Raw genomic sequence first — 22,680 nt, forward strand, 5'->3', positions numbered from 1 at the left:
TCTGACAAACTGACTCCAACTTTGTTGTCTTTCCAGACTGTGTGCTTAATTCCTTATTTCCACAGAGTTTAAGATGTGAATTGTTAATTTACCTACTCTGATGATCTGTTTATCACATTTCCTTTAAGCTCCTGTCCTTTAGGTTTTCTGAGTTCAAGCTTTAGACCTGTCTTACTGAAAGGGTGAAAGAGCCTTTTTAGCACATGATCTTTCCTTCCTCAGAACTTCTAAAACGTGATCAAATCCTTTCCTCTTCCCTGAGGATGAAGTGGAGAGCCTTTCTGAAGCCATTGCTTTGATTTTGGTATATCCCACACTGTTGTCTCAGACATGTGATTTCATATTATGTTCCAGTGGCAAAGCAACTGTTAAGAAAATGAAAATTTAAGAGATTTTTTTTCTATGGGTGCCATCCTCACCACTGCTGACTGTTCTGTTGTGCCCACCCTGTCACTGCCACATTTTCCCATAAATAGCAAGATTGAAAAATATGTGACCTGTAAAAAACTTGTTCAATAACAATTTCTGTGACAGCTGTTTATTTTGTCCTTCTTTAATCTCTTTTATATAGCCCCATCAAATCCAAACATTTCATGTATCTGTGCATATTATTTTAAACGTGTTATTGTTGTGATCACTCCTATCCTTTAACACTTCTGTCAGAGGGCAGCTGAGCCCACTTGGAGCCTTGATTCCTCTTTGGAGAGGCCTCTCTGCTGATTTCTGAAATCATGACAGGAACCCTTCCAGATCCAGAAGTCTCAGCTAAGTGTCTAAAGTCAGGTGGGATGAATTTGAGATCTTCATCCCCATCAAAAACCCCAATCTACCTTGATCTGATGGATTTCTCTAATTTAAGCAATCTGTTCCCACACTGTAATGTACTTCTCTCAATCATCACTTCTTAATGTTCTCTTCCCACCTTTCCCACTTCCATTGCTGCAATTTTCTCATCTCAGACTATTCCCCTGCTGCCCCATGCACAGCTTCGCTCCACCACTGCCCCTTTCTTCCCTGCACTATTTGCTTCATCTGTCCCTGCTATGCCCATTTCATCTCTTGTTCCCTTGAATAGTTTGTTTTTCCATTGGGATAAAAGCATATTCTCATGTTTTTAGAGCCCAGTAGAAATTGATATAGCTGTATTTTTTTTCTTAAATATCACACTGCAGTTTCAAATAATATTATGTCTAATTCTACTATGGTGTTGTTCAGTTTATTTCTGTTTAAGTAATGGTGTAAAGCAGCATGTTGGGCAGAAAGCTTTGTACTATAATTAGGTAAAAATTATTATTTTCTTCTGGTGTTCAGTGAACTGGTTTTGCAGATCTTTCAGCTCAATTCATTATGATCAAATGGAGAAGCATTTGTTTCAATAAGATTTTAATCTCTAGGACTATCTTTTGCATCAGTGACTTTTCATTGTTAATTGCTTTCTTGTCCCCTATTAAGGTGTTCTTGCAAATGCTTCATCCAAACTAAGCTCCCTTTCCACACACACACAATTTGAAAAGACTCTTTTCAACTTTTTTAGGTGAAATAACTGTTGTTGCTTTCTTAATCCATTACTATGGCTTTTGTGTATTATCCTCCCTTGATAATGACAAAAACAGTACAAAATCACCACTGCAAGGAATTTCAGAAATGTCCCGAATTTCTTCTCACATACATCAGAATGTAAGAAATCATTTTATTATTTCATAGCACCAATTAAGATCACCAGGGCACCAAGTATGTGCTGGCTGTTTGTGAGTGAATTATCATTAATATTAATGATTTGAGAGGATATGCACTGACTGGAGTACATCCCTGATGTCTCAGTCATTGTACTTAGAAGGTTTTTTTATTTCAAGTTTTCTGAACCTGTTGCTACTTTAAACCCTGTAAAGGGATAGAAAAGAAAAACTTCAAACTACAATTTTAAATATGTAAAGAAAAAAATTACATGCTGAAATAACAAAATCAGGAGATGAGTTCAATTGGTTCTCTCCCTTTTCAAAAATCAATTGCTTGTGAATTTATTATTTTAACACAGCTGACAGAACATACAGAAGGAATTCAGTAATGAAAAGCATTTGGGGTTTGACAGGTCTTGGCTGAAATGAAGTCCTTTGAGACCAGCACATGGAGGCAGAGGTGAAAGTAAAAATTGGTTTACCTGAAGATCTGTGTATATGGAATCTAAATTTTCAAGGGAGACTGCCTGCCAGCATCAGGACTTATCTTTTGACACATCCAACCTGAAATCTATCAAAATCTCTAAAATTCCTGACTTTTCAATGTAACGCCTGTACATTTTCTACACAAGACTTTGCACATGTGTTAAAAGTTCTCTGAAAAATTTTTTACTAATTCAAGCAATTAAATTTTGCATCTTACTCACGTATTAGTTTTCAAAATAATTTAGCTCAGTTCTCTCTGTTAAAAAAAACCCCAAACAATCCAAACCAATTTATTAATGCAGTCTTTTTGCTCCATAGATCTATGAAGCTTTTACATTGACAGTTTTTAAGATCAAGCTGTACCTTTTTTTACTTGTGTTAGAACTGCCTTTGTAGATAGGAGTAAAGTAGGTGGTGTTCTTTCTCACACACCATTAATGTAGCCATTCACAAAGGGCTGCTTGGTGATAGCTGAGCAACAGGGTGTCAGAAATCTCACCTGAAGCCTCTGAAGTACACATGTAACTGAGGGCTGGTACTGATTTGCAGAATTTTCATTGCTTAGTCCATTATTGCATGAAAGAGAAGTCCAGTTAAATTTGCATGTTTGGCCTGAATTTAAAAGTCTGTGGGTTAAGGAGGTGTGAGAGAATGTTTCTATTCCCGTGGACATTTGAGTGCAGTGCAGAGGTGTTTGCTGTGAGCTCTCTGGTGCAGTGCTCACACATCAGGCACAAGGCAGTGAAGCTGAGTCTCTGATGGAGGTTGCAGGGAGGTGGCTGAGCAACAGGAACAGCAATTACACCCAAAAAGAAAATGAAAACCGTCATGCTCTTCTGAAGAGCCATTCTATCCGTGCTCGCTGTAATATCTAACAGACATAGAGCACATTTCTCTGCAATTTTAAATATTATACTGAAGTGCATCTAACCTAGCAATTGAAATCTGTGCAGGAAAATTGGCTGTGCTCTAGGAACTTTTGCCCAGCACTCAGAGCATGCACGGAATTATACCATTCAAAAGTAATCCTTTCTTGGAGTCATGCTCATATGTATCTTTGGAGACCAGATTACTAGTTATATATTTATTTACATTTTATTTACCGTCCAAAAAATTCAGCCCTGTGTTCTCAGTGCACTGAAGGCAGAGCCAAGCCCTGAAGCTCTCAGAGCTGAGTCACTTTAGATGGCACAGTGATGCACCATATTCATCCTGAACTGTGCAAACCAGGAGATACTGCTTGCATTTGAAATTATTGGCAACAAAGTGTGTTAACTCTCATGTGCTCACTGAAATGCTCTGTGCTAGCCTTTGAAAATATAAAATGTAAGAAAAATATGATAATATGAAAAAATCCATAACGTCCTGTCAGATATTGCAATTGCTTGAGAGTTCAGCAGGAGTTAAAGATGGATAAAAAGTACAAGGTATAAGGCACAGCAATAAGTAGCAGATGAGCTGCATCCAGCACTAATAGATTCTTCATGAAAATGCTGTGACATTTATTTTCTATATTAAAAATTCAAATGCAAGTGTTTAGTATGTCTCATACATATCATCTCTTTCTGTAATTCTGGGACTGGCGCAGTTTTGCCTTTAGTCATTTGGGTATTGCTTTTCCATCCACTTTGATCACATTGTGCTTCTGGAATATTCCCACCAGTTATCCTAAGAGCTGTGATAACTGAATCTTGTTTCATCTGTCCTAGAAACTAAAATATCATGAAGGAGAGTCTCAAATAAAACTGCAGATGAGGAAACCACCACCTCCACTCCCCAAATGTTTATTAGCACCTTTAATATAAATATTTGTATTAATGAGAATCTAACCTACCATCTCAAAAATGATGGCATAAATAAATGTATAAACAACATTCAGTATCCTTTCTTTCCTACACAAAGGAAAACATTTATCATTCTGGTAACACAAGGGACAGAAAACAATGCCAATTCACAAGCAAAACCTTTCATGATTTAATATTGTTGTTTTGTCCCCTTAGATCCTAGAATGATAAATATTGTTCCTTCTTTTGTCAGCATCAGAAGCACTTTCATATGTGGAATAAAGGCTCATTCATTATAATCATACTGGTTTTTTTCCAGGTTGCTTTTTCCAATCTGGTTCAGAATACATCATGCCAGTGATACTATGCCAGCTTTCTTGTCATTATTCCAGAGCTCCATGGGCACCTGTGATGGTACCACTTTAATTTCTGTTTATGGCTGGGTTTTTTTTATCATTCCTCAAGATTTTAGAGTTCTCACTGTGTCTGGGACTTCATTACACTGAGAGGTGTACAAACATGTACCTAATCTAGCCTGGACATGCAAGTCAGGTGTCCATGGAGTGTGATCCTCTGGGAAGCCACAGGTGAAGCCTGTTTGGTCTCATGGTTTTCCATAAGGCAGGAGGGAGCCTGTGGACAGCCCTGTGGAGGGCATGGCCCTTCTCTCTAACACTTTCAAGTATTTTCTGTGCTGTTTGCTCCTGAGAAGAAGCTGTGAGAGGTCATTGCTTGTGATATTTGTTCAGAACACAGGAGTCATTCCAGGTGAAATGTCTGTAGCTCCAATCTCATCCCAGCCTACAGCCCATTCTGGTTTTCTCTCTCATATTGCAGTTTTTCAATAACTCAAAACATACCTTGATTTCAAAGTGTGTTTTTTGCAAATCCTGTCAGTACTCTAAATAGACTTACATTATTTTCAGATAGAAATACACAAAGATTAAACACATTATGTTTTAAGGAGAGCTGTTGGCTATGCCAGCTCTCATTCAATGGTGGTTTTAGGAAACACAGTCATTGCAAACTAGGCACGCTATCTAATTACTATATTAGCATGTATTAGTTAATTTGTGTGTAGCACTTCGGAGATAACAAGCTTGATATTTTAATACAGTTTCTCTTCCCTGGACACATATCTTGTCTTCATTTTTAAACCACTATGAAAAGGTCACTAAACATTGATTTTGTAAATGAAAGCTCTAAAATAGGACTTGAAAGAGCTAATGTTTGGGGGGAGGAAAAAAAAAGTGTGAAAATTCAACTTAAGTCAGACCATGAATTTTGGGGCTCAGATTTCTCCTACCAATCTTTAGATCTCTTAACAGTCTCAGAAATTACATACCTCACTCTGAAGCCTGTTTGTTTATGGTTTATTATGTTATTATGTTGTAGAAGGCACTTCATAGGCTTCTGGACCTACTTCCCTCCCCTTGAAACCCACCCCAGTGGAGCTGGAGAGGATTTAAACCCCACTGCCTCAGCCTCTGTGGATATTTAGCAGCTGACACTGGCACAAAGGATAGCTGTATCCTTGAGGCCACTCCAGTGAGGAAAACACATTTTTGTCCCTTTTGCAGTGTGAGTGAAAGTTGCATGAGAAATGTGCACTAGTTAGCATACAGTTTTTAAAACCTTGAAGGTAAATATTCCTCTTAAAACACAAGTGGAACTCAAATAATGAAATAAGGCTTGGTGCATTTAGATTGTTCACAATCTGCTTCATGGCTCTTAAAGGAATAATTAGGTTATAGTTCAAATGTGAACATCTTTTTTTTATCTCTCTTTGCAAATGATGGGTGTGTGTATCTTAGAAAGGAATTGCCCACTGAAATGAGAAGTCATAAGAAGGAAAAATAATATACATGATTTTGAGGATGTTTGCAACTTTTTAAACTACCATACCACTTTCTTACACTAGTACAATGCAAAGAGATGAAAGAAAGTAGAAAGGAATTAGAGTAATCTTAGTAGCTAACATCAGATTCACAAAGAAAATCCCTGATTATTGGAAGTCTATATACTAAATACTTTGTAAAGGCAGTTAAATGGTGCTGACTGAAGCTCAACAGGAAAAAAAAAGCAGCAAAAATAAGAATGGAAAATGAAGGACTATTTGGAAGGAAGACATTGGAAAGTAGTGTGGGAAAAAGCCAGAAATCCTATATATGCCTCTTGTTGTATTGTCCAGACCAGACTGAACAAACAAAAATCAACTCACAGGGTCACACATCTGGACACAAACCTTACAGAAGTTTATATAAATCCCTCTTGAGTCTGGCTCTTCCTCTTTTGGGGGATAATACCTTATAATTCTGAACTTCACACATTTTCAAGTCCCATTCCCACCCCAGCTTTTGTTTTCCTCTCACCTTTTAAGAGAGATGTCATAAAAGGTGGTGTCCCACCTTTTAGAAAAAAAGTAGTTTGCCAGTGATTACCTGCTATTTTCATTTTTTGCATCCAAAATTGCAGCAAGCTTTTAGTGAACTAATCCTAAGCATGAACCATGATTTTCACTGTCACCTTTTTTCCTACTCTTTATGAAAATCAATGTTTTCTTATGGCTTCTTCAGAGTCTCAAGTGTATGGTGTCTAATGGTATTGCTTTATAGTTTTACATTACCTCTTTATAACTTAGGATAATTATTTATAGTGGCAAATCATACTGCAGCAGACTGTAGGAAAAAGAATGGTGTCTTGCACAGCAAAGGGAGAGCAGATCCATGGTTTATTATGTTATTATGTTGTAGAAGGCACTTCAGGGGCTTCAGAAAAAAGTTTCTCAAATTGTGTCAGCTCTCAGAAGCTGGGAAATACAAAACAGATTCCGTTCAAAACACTCTTGGATCATTATCACTGTATATATAGCCATTAAAGTCTAATTGAAATATAGAAAATCAGGAAATAAGAGAACCAAAGCTAAGTTTTTCACATGTGATCAAAAAACATATGGGAAAAAAACAGAGTGGGAAAAAGGTCAGCAGTTAAATAGCAAATAGAGGCCTCAATGCAATTTCTGCTTTTAAAAAAACAGATGGGAGATTCAGCACAATTGCAGCGAGGGAGTTCTAATGTCCTGCTGAAGGTTCGTTTCTCCTTCATCACATAGTAAAAGCTTTTTTGAAAATGCTTAAATGAAAACTAGCTCCTAATCACATCCTGGCAACACAAAGACAGCATGATGCTCTGTACAGCACAGCTATTTTTGATGAAAATTTTGGGAACAATGCACAGAATTGCTCTGAATTTTGCCTGTTGTCTAAAAGAACCATCCTGACATTGGAAAACTCCAAGCTCTATGTATCTCTTACCACATCTGCTTGTCCATGGTTTCATTTCAGCCATTTTTTGCTCATGTGAATATTGATGAGAATGGGCTGCTGCAGTAACTCTTTAGTGTCAGAAAGTGTATTTTCATTGAGGGCATATTCAGGGAAATTACATTGATAAGAAATGGACTTTGTGAGATTTTCTTGACTGTATCTTTCACTTGGTTTCTGCCTTTTTTAGTAGCAAGTCCTGTTCAATAGACCATGAGTCAGAGATCTTATTTTGTTGTATTAAAAGGAGGTGTGCAAATCAGGCTGAGATTTATGCCAAATGAGATCCCAAGAGGAATATTTCATTGCTCCTGTATTTCTGAAGGATGTCAATCCTAAACAGGAGAAATGTGGAATCTCAAATTGGTGTCCCAGCAGAACCTTTCTCATTTTTTTTCACAGGCATTTAGAGAAATGTTTTAAATGGCAGAAGTTATAGTTTGGTAATCTTTTTTTACAAGAATTTTTGGGGGGTTGGTGTTGTGGGTTCATTTTTTTCAAAAATTTTGTTGATTTAATGGGTGAATGAGACAATGAGTGCTACGTTTTGGATTGGAATACACATAGAGGTAGGTGGCAAGCTGTGACTGTGGACTATCAGTTTTCCAGTGCTTCCTCTCCAAACTAGGACACATGCTAGGACATATAATATAATAATTTACAGTGATATGCAGCCATTGTATTACTATCTCTCAGTTTCAGGCATTTGCTATATCTGAATGTGTCACACAAGCAGGAACAGCGCTCTTCTACTATCATTTTACTGATATTTATCTATATTGACTGCTCAGGACCAAGTAAGTGTATGTAATGAAGTGTATAAAATGGAAACCTATTTCCATACAATTTGACAGGTCTAAGTGTGTAATTTTGCCTGTTATAGTCAGAACATTGTGTTTTCAATGTAAAATAGAAGATTCAGTAAAGAATAAATGAGTAGCTGTGTAGCTTACTTGTCTATACTGGAATCCCATCCAGAATTATTCTCTTTCAGTGCAGACCATAATTGTGATAGGATATTTGTACAAAATGTTTGGGGGTTAAAATGTTTATTTTATGGTATGAGCTTTCCAGCCTTTTACCAAAAATCAATTTTCTATGCATGCTGATGCTAGATTTGCTAATGGAGCCACCCTAATACTGACAGCAGGGCATTTGTGACTTTATCTTTCTTTTTTTATTTTCTTTTCTTTTTCATTGTTCTCAAACATTAATATTACTGAAACTACAAATAACCTTGTTAGAGATCCTGAGGACCCTGAAGTTGTTGCTTTAATGATATTCAAAATATGGTTCAAAATTCTCAGCACACTTTCTGTCCCATTGACTTAATTCTGTGTTTCCTGCCCAAGATCATTTGTTTTGTCAGAGTGACTCCTGGCTATGTAGCCGGGGATGTTCTAAATGTCTAATTGGACATCAGCAGAATACTGAAAAACTGGCATTGCTATTTGGACAGAAACAAATTTCTATCAGAACAGTGGTTAGAGTGATACATTGCACCAGAATGTTGGAAATAGAAAACAAGCCCAGTACTTCATAAACCTTCGAAAGCAAAACTTTAAAATGAGAATTCTCTATGGAAAAGCACTGCAGGTATCATTGCCTACTGCTGATTAAGCTGTAATCCCATTGAATTTCTGGGGAAACTACAATAATTTCTTTGCATGAACATATTCAGTACTTTCTGGTTTAAATAAAATTTTTGACATGGGAAAAAAAGCTTGGCACCTGCAACATAAAGGGTGCAAGAGAGAGAAGAAGAACCTTAGAGGATTATTGTTCTAATCTTCTTCCTTAAAAGTAAATGGTAATGTAAGTAGTATTGTTTTATCTCCAGCGTGGGCAGAATTGGCCCCTTTTGGGCCTTTAAACCTATTGTCTTTAAGGTGGTGTGTTTTGTCTTGAGGAGGAGAGTAGTAAAGCTGCAAATCTGACAGTGTATGTTATCACCCAGATGGAACATTAGGGAGGTATTCATAAAAACTGAATTTCACCTGGTGAGGTTTATCACCCCAGATTTCCTCTACAGACAGAAAGAGATCTGCTTTAAATCACCCCCTGCCAGAGGCCCCTCTGGAGGGAAGCAAACCCCAGTGACTACTGCTGCCTTTTCTCCTTCTGAGTGTTCTCCTGATTGCTCAGTTGTGTTCCAAGCTGCTCTGTTTCCCAGATACTCACACACGGATATTCACACACACACAGATATTCTGATTACTGAATTGCATGAAATATAATTCAGCCTTGCAATAATGGCCAATCACACTCTGTTTATATGGATGATAAATCTCTGTCCCACAGGTATTCATTCCTCTCATGATGTATAGTAAGGCTTTAACTTTCATCACAGTGGTTAAAGCATCCAATTGCATGAATGGATTTAGGTAAAGAGCTTTTAAAATGTTGTAACTCAAGCTCACAATTTTTTACAGCTTTCATATCTTCATTTTGCTCTGATTTGCATCCATGGTCCAAGTAAAAAGAGTATGCTGAAGATAGAGATAAAGAGTAAAATGATGCTGTACAGGCAACCTCGAGTGTGCCAGGCTGGAGGAGACTTTTTCAATCCAGACATGTCTAATTACTACAGAAGGGTTCATAAACTAAGCCCACCTGGGCCATAACTGTGATACTGCCTTCTAAAAAAAACAATTATGATTTTGTTTGTATTAAACCAGGTATTGCTAAAAGTAAGTGAAAATAGAGCTTCTTCAGTACTCTGAGTAGACTTTTTTCTCTTCTGCAGAAATAGGTTTACAAGACCAAATTAGATTCTGGCATGATTAATGCCTCTCACCAAATTCTTGCAGAGTAGCAAATTAGTTTATAGTGATTTTCTTGAAAACAAATTAAACGGCTGCACAACATCACAAGAATAGAGATGTTCTTCATAGCATATGGATAAATGATTCAATGGAAGTGAGATGTAATCAAACTGAAAATGTAATCCAAATGTTTCAAATATTACTGTCCATTGTAGAAAGATGTGTAATTACTTGCATTTTAATGCATGATGTAACATACAGTGGCAGAGCAGCAAGGAATTAATCTGCATGAGATTTGCACATATTCTAAGTAGAGTATTCCCTTTTCAGTGTTTTTATTATCATTCTGTTAAAAACAATGTGACAAGAAGATTTGACCTCGGGCTGCACCAGGGGAGGTTTAGATTGGCTATTAGGAAATACTTCTTCACCAAAAGGGTTGGAACAGCCTGCCCAGGGGAGTGATGAAAGCACCATTGCTGGAGGTGTTTAAAAGACAGGTGAAAGTGGCACTCAGGGATGTGTTTTATTGGTGGGCTTTGCAGTGTTAATGGTTGGACACCCATGATCAGGAGGGTCTTGTCCAACCTAAACAATTTAATGGTTCTATGGTTCTTGTGTTCCAGGAGGGCTTGAGTTGAGAAAAGAGGGTGGGAGAAAGAAGCTCCAGTGAGTCAATTTTAGGCTGCCCCATTCCATTTCTGTAGTCTCCAGCTCCCCACTGGGTCCACTTCACCAGGACACTGCTTGAAACATCCCAGAGTGCATTGTCACCTTCCCTTTGTCCGTATCCAGAGAGACCAAACAACCCATGCTGGCTCTCAGTCACAGGCAGGCTGGATAGTTGAAAGGTACCAGATGTTGTACAGACCTGGATTTCAGACCAAACTATGGATATCTCACTCTGAAAGGGAAGGAGAATTGCCTGACTGCATAAAAAAAAAAGAAAAAAACAGAAAAAAAAATCCCTACTGCCCCTGTGGAGTACAAATATTTCACACAAATATGTAGGGCCATTTCCTTTTCACAGTGAGAAAATTTGGGAAAGGATGAACATTTCTTCTAAGAGCCTTTATTGTATAGTCTGCATTTCCCACAAACTGACAGCAGGTAATTTATAAGTCTGTTCTGGGAATAAGAATTTCTTAGTCCCTTATAGATAGCCCTTATTACTAAATAGCAAAGGTGTAATAAAAAGGAGCATGACATCTTCTCTCTACTAGTGTGTGGCTATTTAATTCCACACTATCATTATTTAGTTTATTATTGTTATGGTTTAAGCTCTGTCTCATATTTTACTTATTTAATTAAGTCATATGCAAAAGAAAAGGAAAACATACCTCCTGGCCTCTTGGCTGTCTTCCCATCTTGCAAAAATTATCACTGAAAAAAAAAATGATGGGGTTACTTGCCCAAAGTAATTTCCTAGTTAGTTTAGTTTGTTTAATATATCTTTCCGAAAGTAAGAGCGGTGTCAACGTAAAATACACATTCATGCACCAAACAGGAAGAGAAGCCCATAAAAAGACTGTGAATTTGAGGTGCTGTCAGCTTGTTCTTTTAAAAATAATCTAATTCAAATAAAAAAAAACATTCAGTATGACAGGGTATGAAGATACTTATTGTTCTTGGCAGATGCTTATGATTATTTTTCTCTGTGACTAAGTCTGCGATCTCTGGATACTGTCTAGGCACACCTGCCAGATCAGGAAACTCGGATACACATGAAGGATTTGTCTATTTTCTGACTTTGAAATGAACTTAGATCTGTTGTGTTCTTCTAGCCATATACAGTCTTGAACTTCAGATGACTCTTAGTTTTTCTCCTGGAAAGTACTCAAGTATCAGGTTTGTACCTGCTTAGGAGGGGCCTTTGTGCACCATGTTTTTAAATACCAAATTTTGTTCTGGTTCTGTTCTATGTGCATTCTGGATATCTCCCAGCATCACTTGATCCATAGCAGAGGAGTATGCAGCACCAAGAACAGGCTGCCCTTTTCAGTCATGAAAATGAAGCCTGAGTTGGTCTGCTTGGAGGCAGTTTGGTTGAGAACACAGGAACAACCAGAAAATTGTGAAACTATTGCTAAACAACTAAATTGAATATGACTATTTCTAGCACAGTATCTCACAGAAAGTGAGAGAATTTCTTCCATGGGTACTCAGAAACACTGCCTAGTAACAATCTTCTAGAGTGTTATGCTCCTTCTAAAATGCTATGTTCCCCCACTATTACAGACATTATGATGAACATATTTTTTCCATGAAGAATAAATATGTGCATCCATAAACATGATGGTCAATGTGATCTTTTTCTTCAAATTAAGAAGTAGGTAGTACAAAACTTCATTATTAACTGGGGGGATTGTATATAATTTGTATGTATATATATAAAAATTGTTACATAATTGCATATTTATGTTATATAAATGCATAATTTTGGTATATATATGCATATACCATTAATTCACATATTATATACATAGTGTATTTTTCAAACAGTATTTTTATAGAATTGAAATATTGATAAATGGCAAAATTCATTAAAATTCCCTACATTATAACTGATAGCTTTATTGATGAACATGAAATTGCCTCCATTGGCTTCACTGTGTGCTATGCTGACTTTCATGAAGCACCACAGTCTGTGATTCTCATCATTTAGCGCATCTTCAAACAGCTCATATCCATTTCTACAGACTTCCATGGGCAATAAGTCTTCCACAATGGCAATATTTTGAGTAAGAGATCCTTTATGATGAAAGGAGTCTGTCCATTATGGGGTGAGCATGTAGAGTAATGCCACTTTTTAAAGAATTAACAGATGGAAGGGACACAAAGACTTGTGGGCACTGAAGGGTGCAGCTGTGACTTTAATAATATAGTATTTACCCAGTCTTTTCTGTTTAAGTCTCTCTGTATGGCAGCTGGCATTTTATTTTCGTTGCTTAAAGTCACCTTAAACAATGACTATAATTTTGGTTGAAATGTCAAACAAATCTAATTGATCTACCTGACTCGTCGTTGTTTTATTGTCTTCAGGTTTCTGAATGTTCTGATTCTGCATAACAATGATGTGTAGAAATTTAATCAAATGAAGACATCTATCCAAATGTTATGTCTGAATAATGCATATTCAAATTGAAAGGAAACATTTCCAGTTACCTGCCTAATCTGAGGTCATTCTTTGTTCCCTTACTTTTAACAAAAGAGATAGTAAGAATTCCATGCATTTCTCATTAAAATGAACAATAGAGGAGGGAAAAAATGTTTTAAATATGCACACCATTATGTAAGACTAATTTTTTCAATGTAGGGGGTTTTTTTCTACTTTTAGAGATAGTGTAGCCTTACATCAGTTCAAATGTAGTTGTATACAATCAGAGGAAAAATGTTTAAACATCCCAGCATGGGTATTTCCATTTAAATCTGATTACAGTGAAATAAAACTGTAGCTATTAAAGGTTTAGAAGAACTACAAATACAAGCAGTAAAAGAAGACAGTTAGTAAATGAGGTAGTAAAACATTTCAGCAGGGCAAACAGTTTATAGCACTCAGCCTTCCTGTAGCAGACTGTGCTATTCACCACAGACCCGTGCACTGTTCCCCGAACTGCACTTAAACCTGCAATTAACCTTTCACGCCTAATGAAGCTGTTTTGCTGCAAAATTAAAATATATAGTACTGCTTGTTTTTACAGAGACTGGGAGGAAAGCATCTCAGAATGAATGACTTTTTCAGATGCTCTTGTTTGAGTGCAGGATTGCAGGGCTGTTTGTATATAAACCGTGAATGTGCTTTTCAAGGTAATCTCATTTGATTTGCTGTATTTTATCCCTCTACTTATTAATAGTTTTACACTATTGTAAAAAAAAAAAAAGGAAAAAAGTCACACCCCAGTAATTTTATGATTAGAGACTTCCTGAGAATAAACTGTTACCATTTAACTTCCATTAGGAAAGACAATAGTTCTGCTAAAGATAACCAAGTTCATATTGCTTCCTCTGGTGTTTTCCTCATTGTGGATGCAATTATCTCTTACAAAAATATACTTTCCACTTGCAATTTGACTGGGCTTACTTCTTAATGACTTGTACATGCATATCCTTAAAACAAGCTAGAGGTTGTTTGAGCTGCATAAAACTAGGTCAGGTTATTTCTATAACATTTTGTAGAAAAACAAACTAAATTTAAAAATAGGGCTGGTTCTGCAACTAAGATTGAATTTAGAGAAATTAGAGGTGACCTGTTGAGTCTCCATGTGGGATCCTTACTGATTCCACTGTTCCTTTCTGCCATGCTGCTCAAGAGTCAGAAGTAACCAGAGACCATGTACTGATTTGGAAAATACCAGTTTGGATGTTAGGTAGGATACTTAAACAGCAGCATTCAGAGACAGCGGGTAAATGTAATAACTTAGGAGTTGAGGTAACACATCTAGAGCGCTGTACAATTTACAGTTCCAACTTCAATGACTGTAAATGTATTCACATTTATTATTTAGATAAAAAACCTGTAACATCAAGGGAATGTTTTGGTTTTGGTAGGGTTTTTTTAATGAATATTTAAGCCACAGCATTTCTTCTGGTTTATTTTGATGTAAATTCTCCTTGCTCAAAGTGTCTGTGCACAAGCTTGACTTGGTAAATGAAATTCCTTTAGACTGCCAGTCTGAAATAATGAATTGTTCCCCTAGTTAATTGTATTGCTTTGATAACAAGGAACTATGCTGGGCGTAGAGAACATAATAAATGAATTTCATCAGATGATTTGTGTGATGTTTTGAAAAATGATCTTCTGTAGTGACCTGATTTTAATGGAATTCTATCAACATGCCAGTACATCCCAGTATGCAGTGTTAGACCTAAGGATTCCTTTTTGTTAGTTGTTGTACTAAGTGAGGTTAGTTTAATACATCCAAATATATTTTAAAATAGCTTATTCAATTAAAAAATCTCTTTACTAATAATATTCCTTCTGTTTAGCATAGTCCCTAATCCTAGCTGTTGAAGATAGGATGAGATGTAAGCAATCATCAAAATGTTATTTAGGTTTTAACCCTGAATTTGCTAATACCTAAGTTTATTGCTTAAACTTTAAAGGTGCCTCAAAGATTTCAACAATTTAATTTGTCAAAGTCCAATTTTAAGCATCACTGGCTCATGCCATGAAGTATTTGTGTATGTGAGAAAAAACAACTTGATTAATCTTGGCTCTTACATATCCTGAAATGTATCAATGATAATTGTACTTAGCATTTTACAGTATCCTGCATTTTTAAAATCTGTATGCATATTAATTACTTCTTGCAATTTTTTTGAAACTTAAGAAAGGTACTGTTACCAGTGTGTAATAGCATAGATTTTTCAGGATACTGAAAACCTGAATTCAATCTATATATGATGTATCTTATATTATGAAAGAAGTCTGTAGCAACACTTGTTAGTGAAAAACAATTTTTGGACAGTTTCTTAGTAGCTAAGAGCTATAATGAGGGATTGCATGAAAAGTATTGCAAAATTGGAATCTGTGTAATAGATAAATTGAGTTTGATATTGGCTTGAGATAAGAAATAGAGACTGCCTGTTAAACATGGTGAAAGTGTTTTCAGAGGTTTCCTTGGAGAGGGGTTGGAGAATGAAAAGTTTTGGGCTGCATGGAAAACCATGCAGCCAACATTTTGGGTATCTGTAGATGTGGTTTTTGTGGTTTGTTTGCAGTAAAAAGTATAAATTATGTGAATACTCCTAATCCATTTGATTGCAATATCACCTGTGTGAATTTAAAAGCCTAGAACTAGCCTGTATTAAGTGTATTGTTAATCTCAGCATTTTAGAAGTCGTTAATTTCTAGAAATGATGCAGTAGCAAGGAAATGGAAGAGTAAATTCTTAAAACATTAGCTTCTTAGGTGTGGAAGGGAAGCTGAATGAGGAGTGGCTGAGGTCACTTGGTCTGTTCAGCCTGGAGGAGACTGAGGGGAGACCTCAGTGCAGCTCCAGCTTCCTCATGAGGGGAAGAGCAAGGTCAGACACTGATCTCTTCACTGTAGTGATCAGTGACAGGATCCGAGGGAACAGCCTGCAGTTGTGTCAGGAGAAATTTGGGCTGGATATTAGAAAAAAAACACTTCATCTAGAGGATGGTTGGCACTGGAACAGGTTCCCCAGGGCAGTGGTCACAGCACTGACAGAGTTCAAGAAGGACATGAACAATGCACATGGTGGGGTTCTTGCTACTGTCCTGTTCAGGGCCAGAAGCAGGACTTGATGGTCCTTGTGGGTCCTTTCCAACTCAGAATATTCTGTGTTTCTATGATCCCTAAGCATGTTGGTCTATGTCCTTGGCTATACCCTGTTAAGATTACAACATGTCATGAAATATCAACAAATTAACCAGAATCTAAACCAGAAGAGTTTTGGTGAGTTGAAGACTTAGAATTTATTCAGGCCATCGTGCTTCACTACTTCTTTACAGATCTGTGCTTTCTATAAAGATATTTTTGTGTTAAATCTTAACCTCTGGATATTCTGATATTCCCCAATTAAAGAGGCACATATATATATACATTTGCAAAGGCAAATATTCAGGGGTACAATGTTATCCTAGATGCAGTTTCTGTTTCTCCCTTATTTTCTGATTTGATGATTTTATCAATTTCTAAATGCATGCTCATACATTTAATATGAGAAAATTCATGTCTGAAAGCTTCTGGTCCACTTAACCAGGAGAATGGTCATAAAGAGAAGGCATGCTAAGATCACACAGCAAATCAGTAAGAGACACAAATGGAGCTCAGTTCTCCTTATTTCCAGTCTGGTGTCTTGACTGCATTTTTTCCTTCCTGTTACCAAGTAGCGTTTAAGAAAGTGAGAACTTGTTATCTGACTTTGAAATGAAACTGATCACTTCTGGGAAAGTACATAAACTTCCCTTGAAAGAAACCATCACGCTGCTCTGGAATTCTTCTCAGGAAAGCTGAGCATTAAATTTTGTTTTTCTTTTATTTATCTTACAGGTCTTGCAATTGCAAGTGCTCTGATAGACATTTCACAACAGAAGCCTGCGGACTGTAAAGATAAGAGTTCAGGAGTCCGAAATCGAAAACATCACCTTTCAACACGTCAAGGAACTTGTGTCTGAGAGTCAAAAACTACAATTGTATATTCTGTAATGTTTTCTTTTTAAATGGCTTCCATTGAAAGCTATACTACAGCCTCAGTTTTTATGGAGGCAAATCTATGGGTGAACACATGAGGTACTGTGCTCTGTAATAGTCACACAGCCTGCTATCCCCCAAAGCTGAACTAACTGTGCTAGGTATGAGTATGCTTGGTGAGCTTTAAAAAAGAGTGGATCCTGGTATCAACAAAATACAAAATCAAATACCGAGTATTCTTAATCCTGAACATATCAGAGCAGGGAAAATCCTTGGACAGGACTAGGAGAAAATTCACAATTTTTTTGTAACAAAGAAACAAATTGTATAATTAAAAACTGAGCAAATTCCAAGAATCTAAAGGAAATTTTTTTATAGCTTAATGTAACAATGGGAATTGTACAGTTCTTTCCTTGTAATTGGCATTAAGATTTCTTTCCAGCAAGCAGGAACTGAAGAGAATTATTTGGATTTAGGTGTTTTTTATCATTGTCCACAAGACTTAGGCAGCTTTTGAATTTAGCAAAGGTGTATCCCAAGAACACCACATGTAATATTTGAAAGATAATTCTATTAAATAGTATGACTTGAGCATTTAATTATTTTTTTTTTTCCACATCGGAAGAAAACCTCATAAACATAATTTGGACTGCAGAAGAGTGATGGGTGGGCTTTCTTTTCTGTACCTCAGAGTTTGTCCTGAATTAGGGATATTTTACAAAGAGGGTCCTCCATGCCAAGTAAATGATCAGCAAAATTAATTGAGCATGGAAAAGCTGCTTTACAATATTTTTTCCCAAGAGAGTCTCCAAGACTGCAAATCTAAGGAAAGTTGAACATGCTGTTATTCAACCTGCTCCCTTTTCAATACTGAAATTTGCTAGTATCTATATATTGTCCTGACCTGTAAGCAGAAGAGATTAATCCCAGTCAGCACATTGGCTCTTGTTTTTATAATAAAGTATGGATATTTTCTTTCCCCACAACTGCAGAATTTCATCTCATTGTCACTTTAGCACCTGTTAAGGAATTACTCTATATAAATAAATAAATGTTTAAAAATCTATCTTGCTTCTACCATCAGCTGTCAAATCCCACAACCTCACACAATCAGTGCTCAACAACAAAAAGCAAATGAAAGAATTTCCTTTGTGAAGGACTTTACTCCTTGGGGGGCTCAGTAGCCACAGGATAACCTGGCAACCAGCTTTAATGGCCCTTGGTCTTTTTATTTGCTCAAAATTCATGAACATAGAAAAGAGTAAGGGAATGCTAAGGGGCAGGCAGCAGATGTATCATATTCTCATTCATGCATTGCACACTGACAGAGTGTAATATGAAACCAGTAGTTTTGTACAAGCTTGTTGAAAGTATAGTTTCTCAACTCCAAATTTGCCACCATCCTAGTACAGGAGAGTGATACAGAGGTATAAATGTCTCATGTAATGATAGACTTTTGGTAAATATGAAAGATATAAAAAGATAATTGATGTTTACTACTTTATCTGTATTTTTTATGTTCTTTTTATTTCAGAAAGATGATGACATTTTACTGTTTATAGTTGACTACATAGTTACTTGCATGCCATGGTGGTGCAGTAGCAGTAATAAAGCCCTGTTGTGAGTTGTGTTTATTTCCTAAAGCCATTCATACATAGAAGTACTCAGCTTAATTTGGATGAGGACTAAATGTAAAAATAATTATTAAAAAGGAACAATTGTACAGTATGTAGTTATATCTTATACAGGAGTGTTAGGTTGCATCTAACCATGACTGCTCTATTGTTTTGATAAATTATGCACTTATGAATTATGGTATAATTATTTCTTATACTGGCATGATTGTTTCAGTATTTTCATATCTTAAAATAAGATTATTATCTTAAAATAATACCATCTTGTGACTTTTATTGCCTATTCTGACCTCATATAACCCAAAACTTTAAAAATTCATTTTTAAAGGTTCTGTTGGGAACTTTGAACCAGTGCTACTTAGCCTAGTGAAAAAATTGTCCTTTGAAAACAGCCCTTTCTGCCAGTTTTAAAGTTAATCTGTTCAAGTGAATATAAACTGATGGGACTGGTTTACATGATGCATACACCTGGGAAAAAGAAAGAGCCACTTGTCTGGAATATATTCCAAACTCTGTGTTATCCTCAATCTAAGCATTTCACATGAGAAATATACAGTGTGTTTTGTGAATGTACTGGAAACCCCATCCACAGAAAGATCATCCAGTCCTGTAGGAGAGCTCTGGCTGTGCTCACTCATACAGGATTGTATTCTTCTGTATTTCAACCAGAGTTTGAAAAATACTTGAAAATCAGGTGTGAGTTTTAAAGGGATTAAAATATTTTGTTGCGACACTGAAGATAGGCAAATAGCGATCAGCCATTTTCCTCTGTTTTCAGGTAAAAATGTTGTTTTACTGTACAAGAAAAGCATGTTTGTCATGGGATCATTCAGCATTTCCCTTCACTCTGAGAATATTTTTTCTGAAGTGTCTTTCTACTCCCAGGACCCCTGATTGCATGCAAGTTAGTAAATTCATATAATAATGAAGTAAATAAAAAATACTTATATAATGGCCACACTTAAAACCAAGAAGTCTGCAAACACATACCAAAGCTTTCTTTTTGGAAGGTATAAATAGCATAAATGTCTGATAACTACGTTTTGCTAGTTGTTGACAAGTGCAAACTTTTTGGTAATGACCACTGTACATCAGATGAGATGTTTTATGAACGGTCCCATTATGATTGTATCAAGAAAAGGCCATATTTTTTTTAAACCCTGTTGTCCAATTTAGCTTTGGAATCCTTTCTTAGAGTCAGAAAATGTTGAATGGCCTGTTTTACTCTTAATGTGATTTATATTGGATAAAAGATAAATAAATGCTGTTTTGGTAAGTAAGACCCAGTGAAGTTCTGATTGTCAGGATTCAACCTCCCCCTCCTCAGTCTGTGGATTCTGCTGAGGGAAATCCAGCAGCCAAAATTACTGTTCCAGGAGATAGCTTGTCCATGGTAACATGGGTTTAATACTTCAGTTCTTCTTTGTATTTCTATATTTATATAAAATCCTGAAAATACTTCAGTCGAATTTGCACACTTCAGAATATTTGCTTCCATTCATTACATTCCTATGAAATGTAATGAAATGTTTGTTCACCTGTACAAAAAAAAATTTAGAAAGGTTATCAGTATGCTGCCACTATTAAAATTATTTAATAAAAAAGGTCAAATTTTTGACATGTTGAGGCATGAATATACCATTAAGGAACATTCGAATTCATCTGATTTGAGAATTTTTGTAGCTGACTGCTCTTTTTATACATAGAGTTTTCTTTCATCTTCCCAAATTAAAAACATTTTGACAATTTCAGATTGGGGCGTGGAATTTGTTATGTGTAAAATCTGCAGCAATAATTATTTTCTAAATAATTTAATGTAGAGGCTGGAATCCTGATGGTAAGAATTTTAGTTTGGGATCACTTTAACAGATGTTCAATCTTCATGCATAATAACTTTCCTGGTATTCATATAAATTATAAAATCATCATGTATCTAATTTCATTACCAATTTTTTAAAAATCATCTGAAAGGTTTCTTGACAATAAAGAAAAATTCTCTGTTAAAGGTGATTTACAATTCTGTTTTTTTATAAGCAAAGTTGTCCTGTTCAGAATGTTCAGCATTACTGGGGAAAATTAAATAAATTAACTGTATTTTTTCCGCTCTCTGAGGTGCAGAATTACCTGAAAAACTGTAGTTTGCTGATACTTATTTCCGATCTAGAATAAAGTATGGAATATCCAAGGCTATTTTAGGGGCTTACAACAAATAACAACAAGCCCAGAGATGTCTGCAGGTGGCCAGAACTTCCCATGCTCTCTTCAGTTGTACTTCCTCATTAAATACTAACAACAGAGAAAAAAGATGGCAAAAAAAGTCCTTGCACAATCTGGGCTTGGATAGCTCAGGGCCATACATTGGTGTTTCAGCTTTTCCTTATTTAATGCAATTTTACTTTCATAAGGATTGTTTATATTTCTATATGTCTGCCTATATGGATGGCCACATGTGGCCATTTCCATGGCTGCAGGTATTTCTGATTTGGAAAATCATCATCTTGTACATATAGCTGGAATTCTAGTGGCTCTCTGAAATTTATTGTGAGCTGAAAAGGGACTAATATCACCCCAGGCTTGGTCATGTATGCTGAAACTTTTTTTTTTTCCTTGAAAAAACATTTCTGTCACCTTACTGCTATGTTAAAAACTGCCTTTTTCTAAAATGAGAAAGCAAGAGTAGAACTGATGGGCAAGCCAAACAATTATTTTTAAAGCATATGTGTATGTGCCTATATATATATTATATTATATATATATATAAAATGGATTATGTGGTTGGTTTCACAGCTGATCTAAATCAGAGCATTCTCTGTTTCCTCACATATTCTCACACATATTATATTGAAATATATAAAGGTTAACTTAGTGATTGTTTATGTACATAATAACAGCCCTTTCTACAGAAATAAAATCTTAAGTGTGTTTGTCCTTCTGAGGGAGGATATAGAAGTGTGTTGAAACACTGTATAGAAAATGTTATCTATTATTATCAATTGTGTATCAGTATTTTCAGCATGTCCAAGACTGAGTGCAGAAGGTGAGGCAACTCCTGTCCTTTTGTATCCTTCGTTTTCTGCTTTATTTTCCTGTAGTAGTTCTTACATGCTAAGATCAGAGTCAATAATACAGAAAGAATATTAATTCTGACAGAATTGCTACGCACTTAATGACAGCTGTTTGTCTTTTTATGATATTATCAAAACAATGCTTAGCTATGCTATTTTCCAATTTTAGTAAATGCCTTTTTCTAAAAGACCTTTCATTGGACAAGAAGCAAGAAAAAAGTAAGATGGAGCCCTTCAAATACACTTCAAGACCTAAGAGATATCAGACACATTCTGCTGAGGGTTTGTGTCTTTTTAACAATTATTCTAAGGTCAGTATTTATAAAAAGTCATTTTTACTTTATGATTTTTAGGGATTAACATGAAGCAAAATTTATTTTTTCATGTGAAGTCCTGATGGTCTCTTAAGACCTTCAGTTATAAAATGTAATTGAGAAAAAATAAACATAGTTTTGGAACACAATGTTTAGGCTAAATCAGCATGGATGTTTTCATGTTTTCACTCTACACAAATTGTCTGTTTCCTAAAACTTCCTCTCAGACAAGAAATTTGTCAATCCTCCTGCAAGTCTCCTCTTCCCCATCCCTTCCCAAAGCACTAAGAGCCAAATTGTCAGGTATGAAAATCTTTCAAATATATGAATACAGGTAATTTTGTTTCTGCTTCTATTGGTGGTGGAAATATGGCCAGGAAAGGTTTCCTAACTGAATACTTAGGCATGATAAAATTAACTTTAGAAATAACATAGGAATATTTAAGATTAATTAATTAATGTATTGAAAGTACT

At 35.9% G+C, this 22,680-nt stretch overlaps 1 protein-coding gene across 2 annotated transcripts in view; it reads left to right on the forward strand.

Moving 5' to 3' along the window:
* ATRNL1 (attractin like 1) overlaps positions 1-20,832 on the forward strand; it is a 436,152-nt gene extending 415,320 nt beyond the window's left edge. For both annotated transcript variants that reach the window (XM_039709188.1, XM_039709189.1), the window contains one exon: positions 17,053-20,832. In XM_039709188.1, coding sequence (XP_039565122.1) covers positions 17,053-17,177 — 125 coding nt within the window. In that variant the 3' untranslated portion in view covers positions 17,178-20,832. The remainder of the gene's footprint in view (positions 1-17,052) is intronic.
* The last annotated feature ends 1,848 nt before the right edge of the window (positions 20,833-22,680 follow it).

The sequence above is a fragment of the Passer montanus genome, unplaced genomic scaffold (assembly GCF_014805655.1).
Source record: "Passer montanus isolate IOZ18808 unplaced genomic scaffold, ASM1480565v1 scaffold21, whole genome shotgun sequence".
Lineage (NCBI taxonomy): Eukaryota > Metazoa > Chordata > Aves > Passeriformes > Passeridae > Passer > Passer montanus.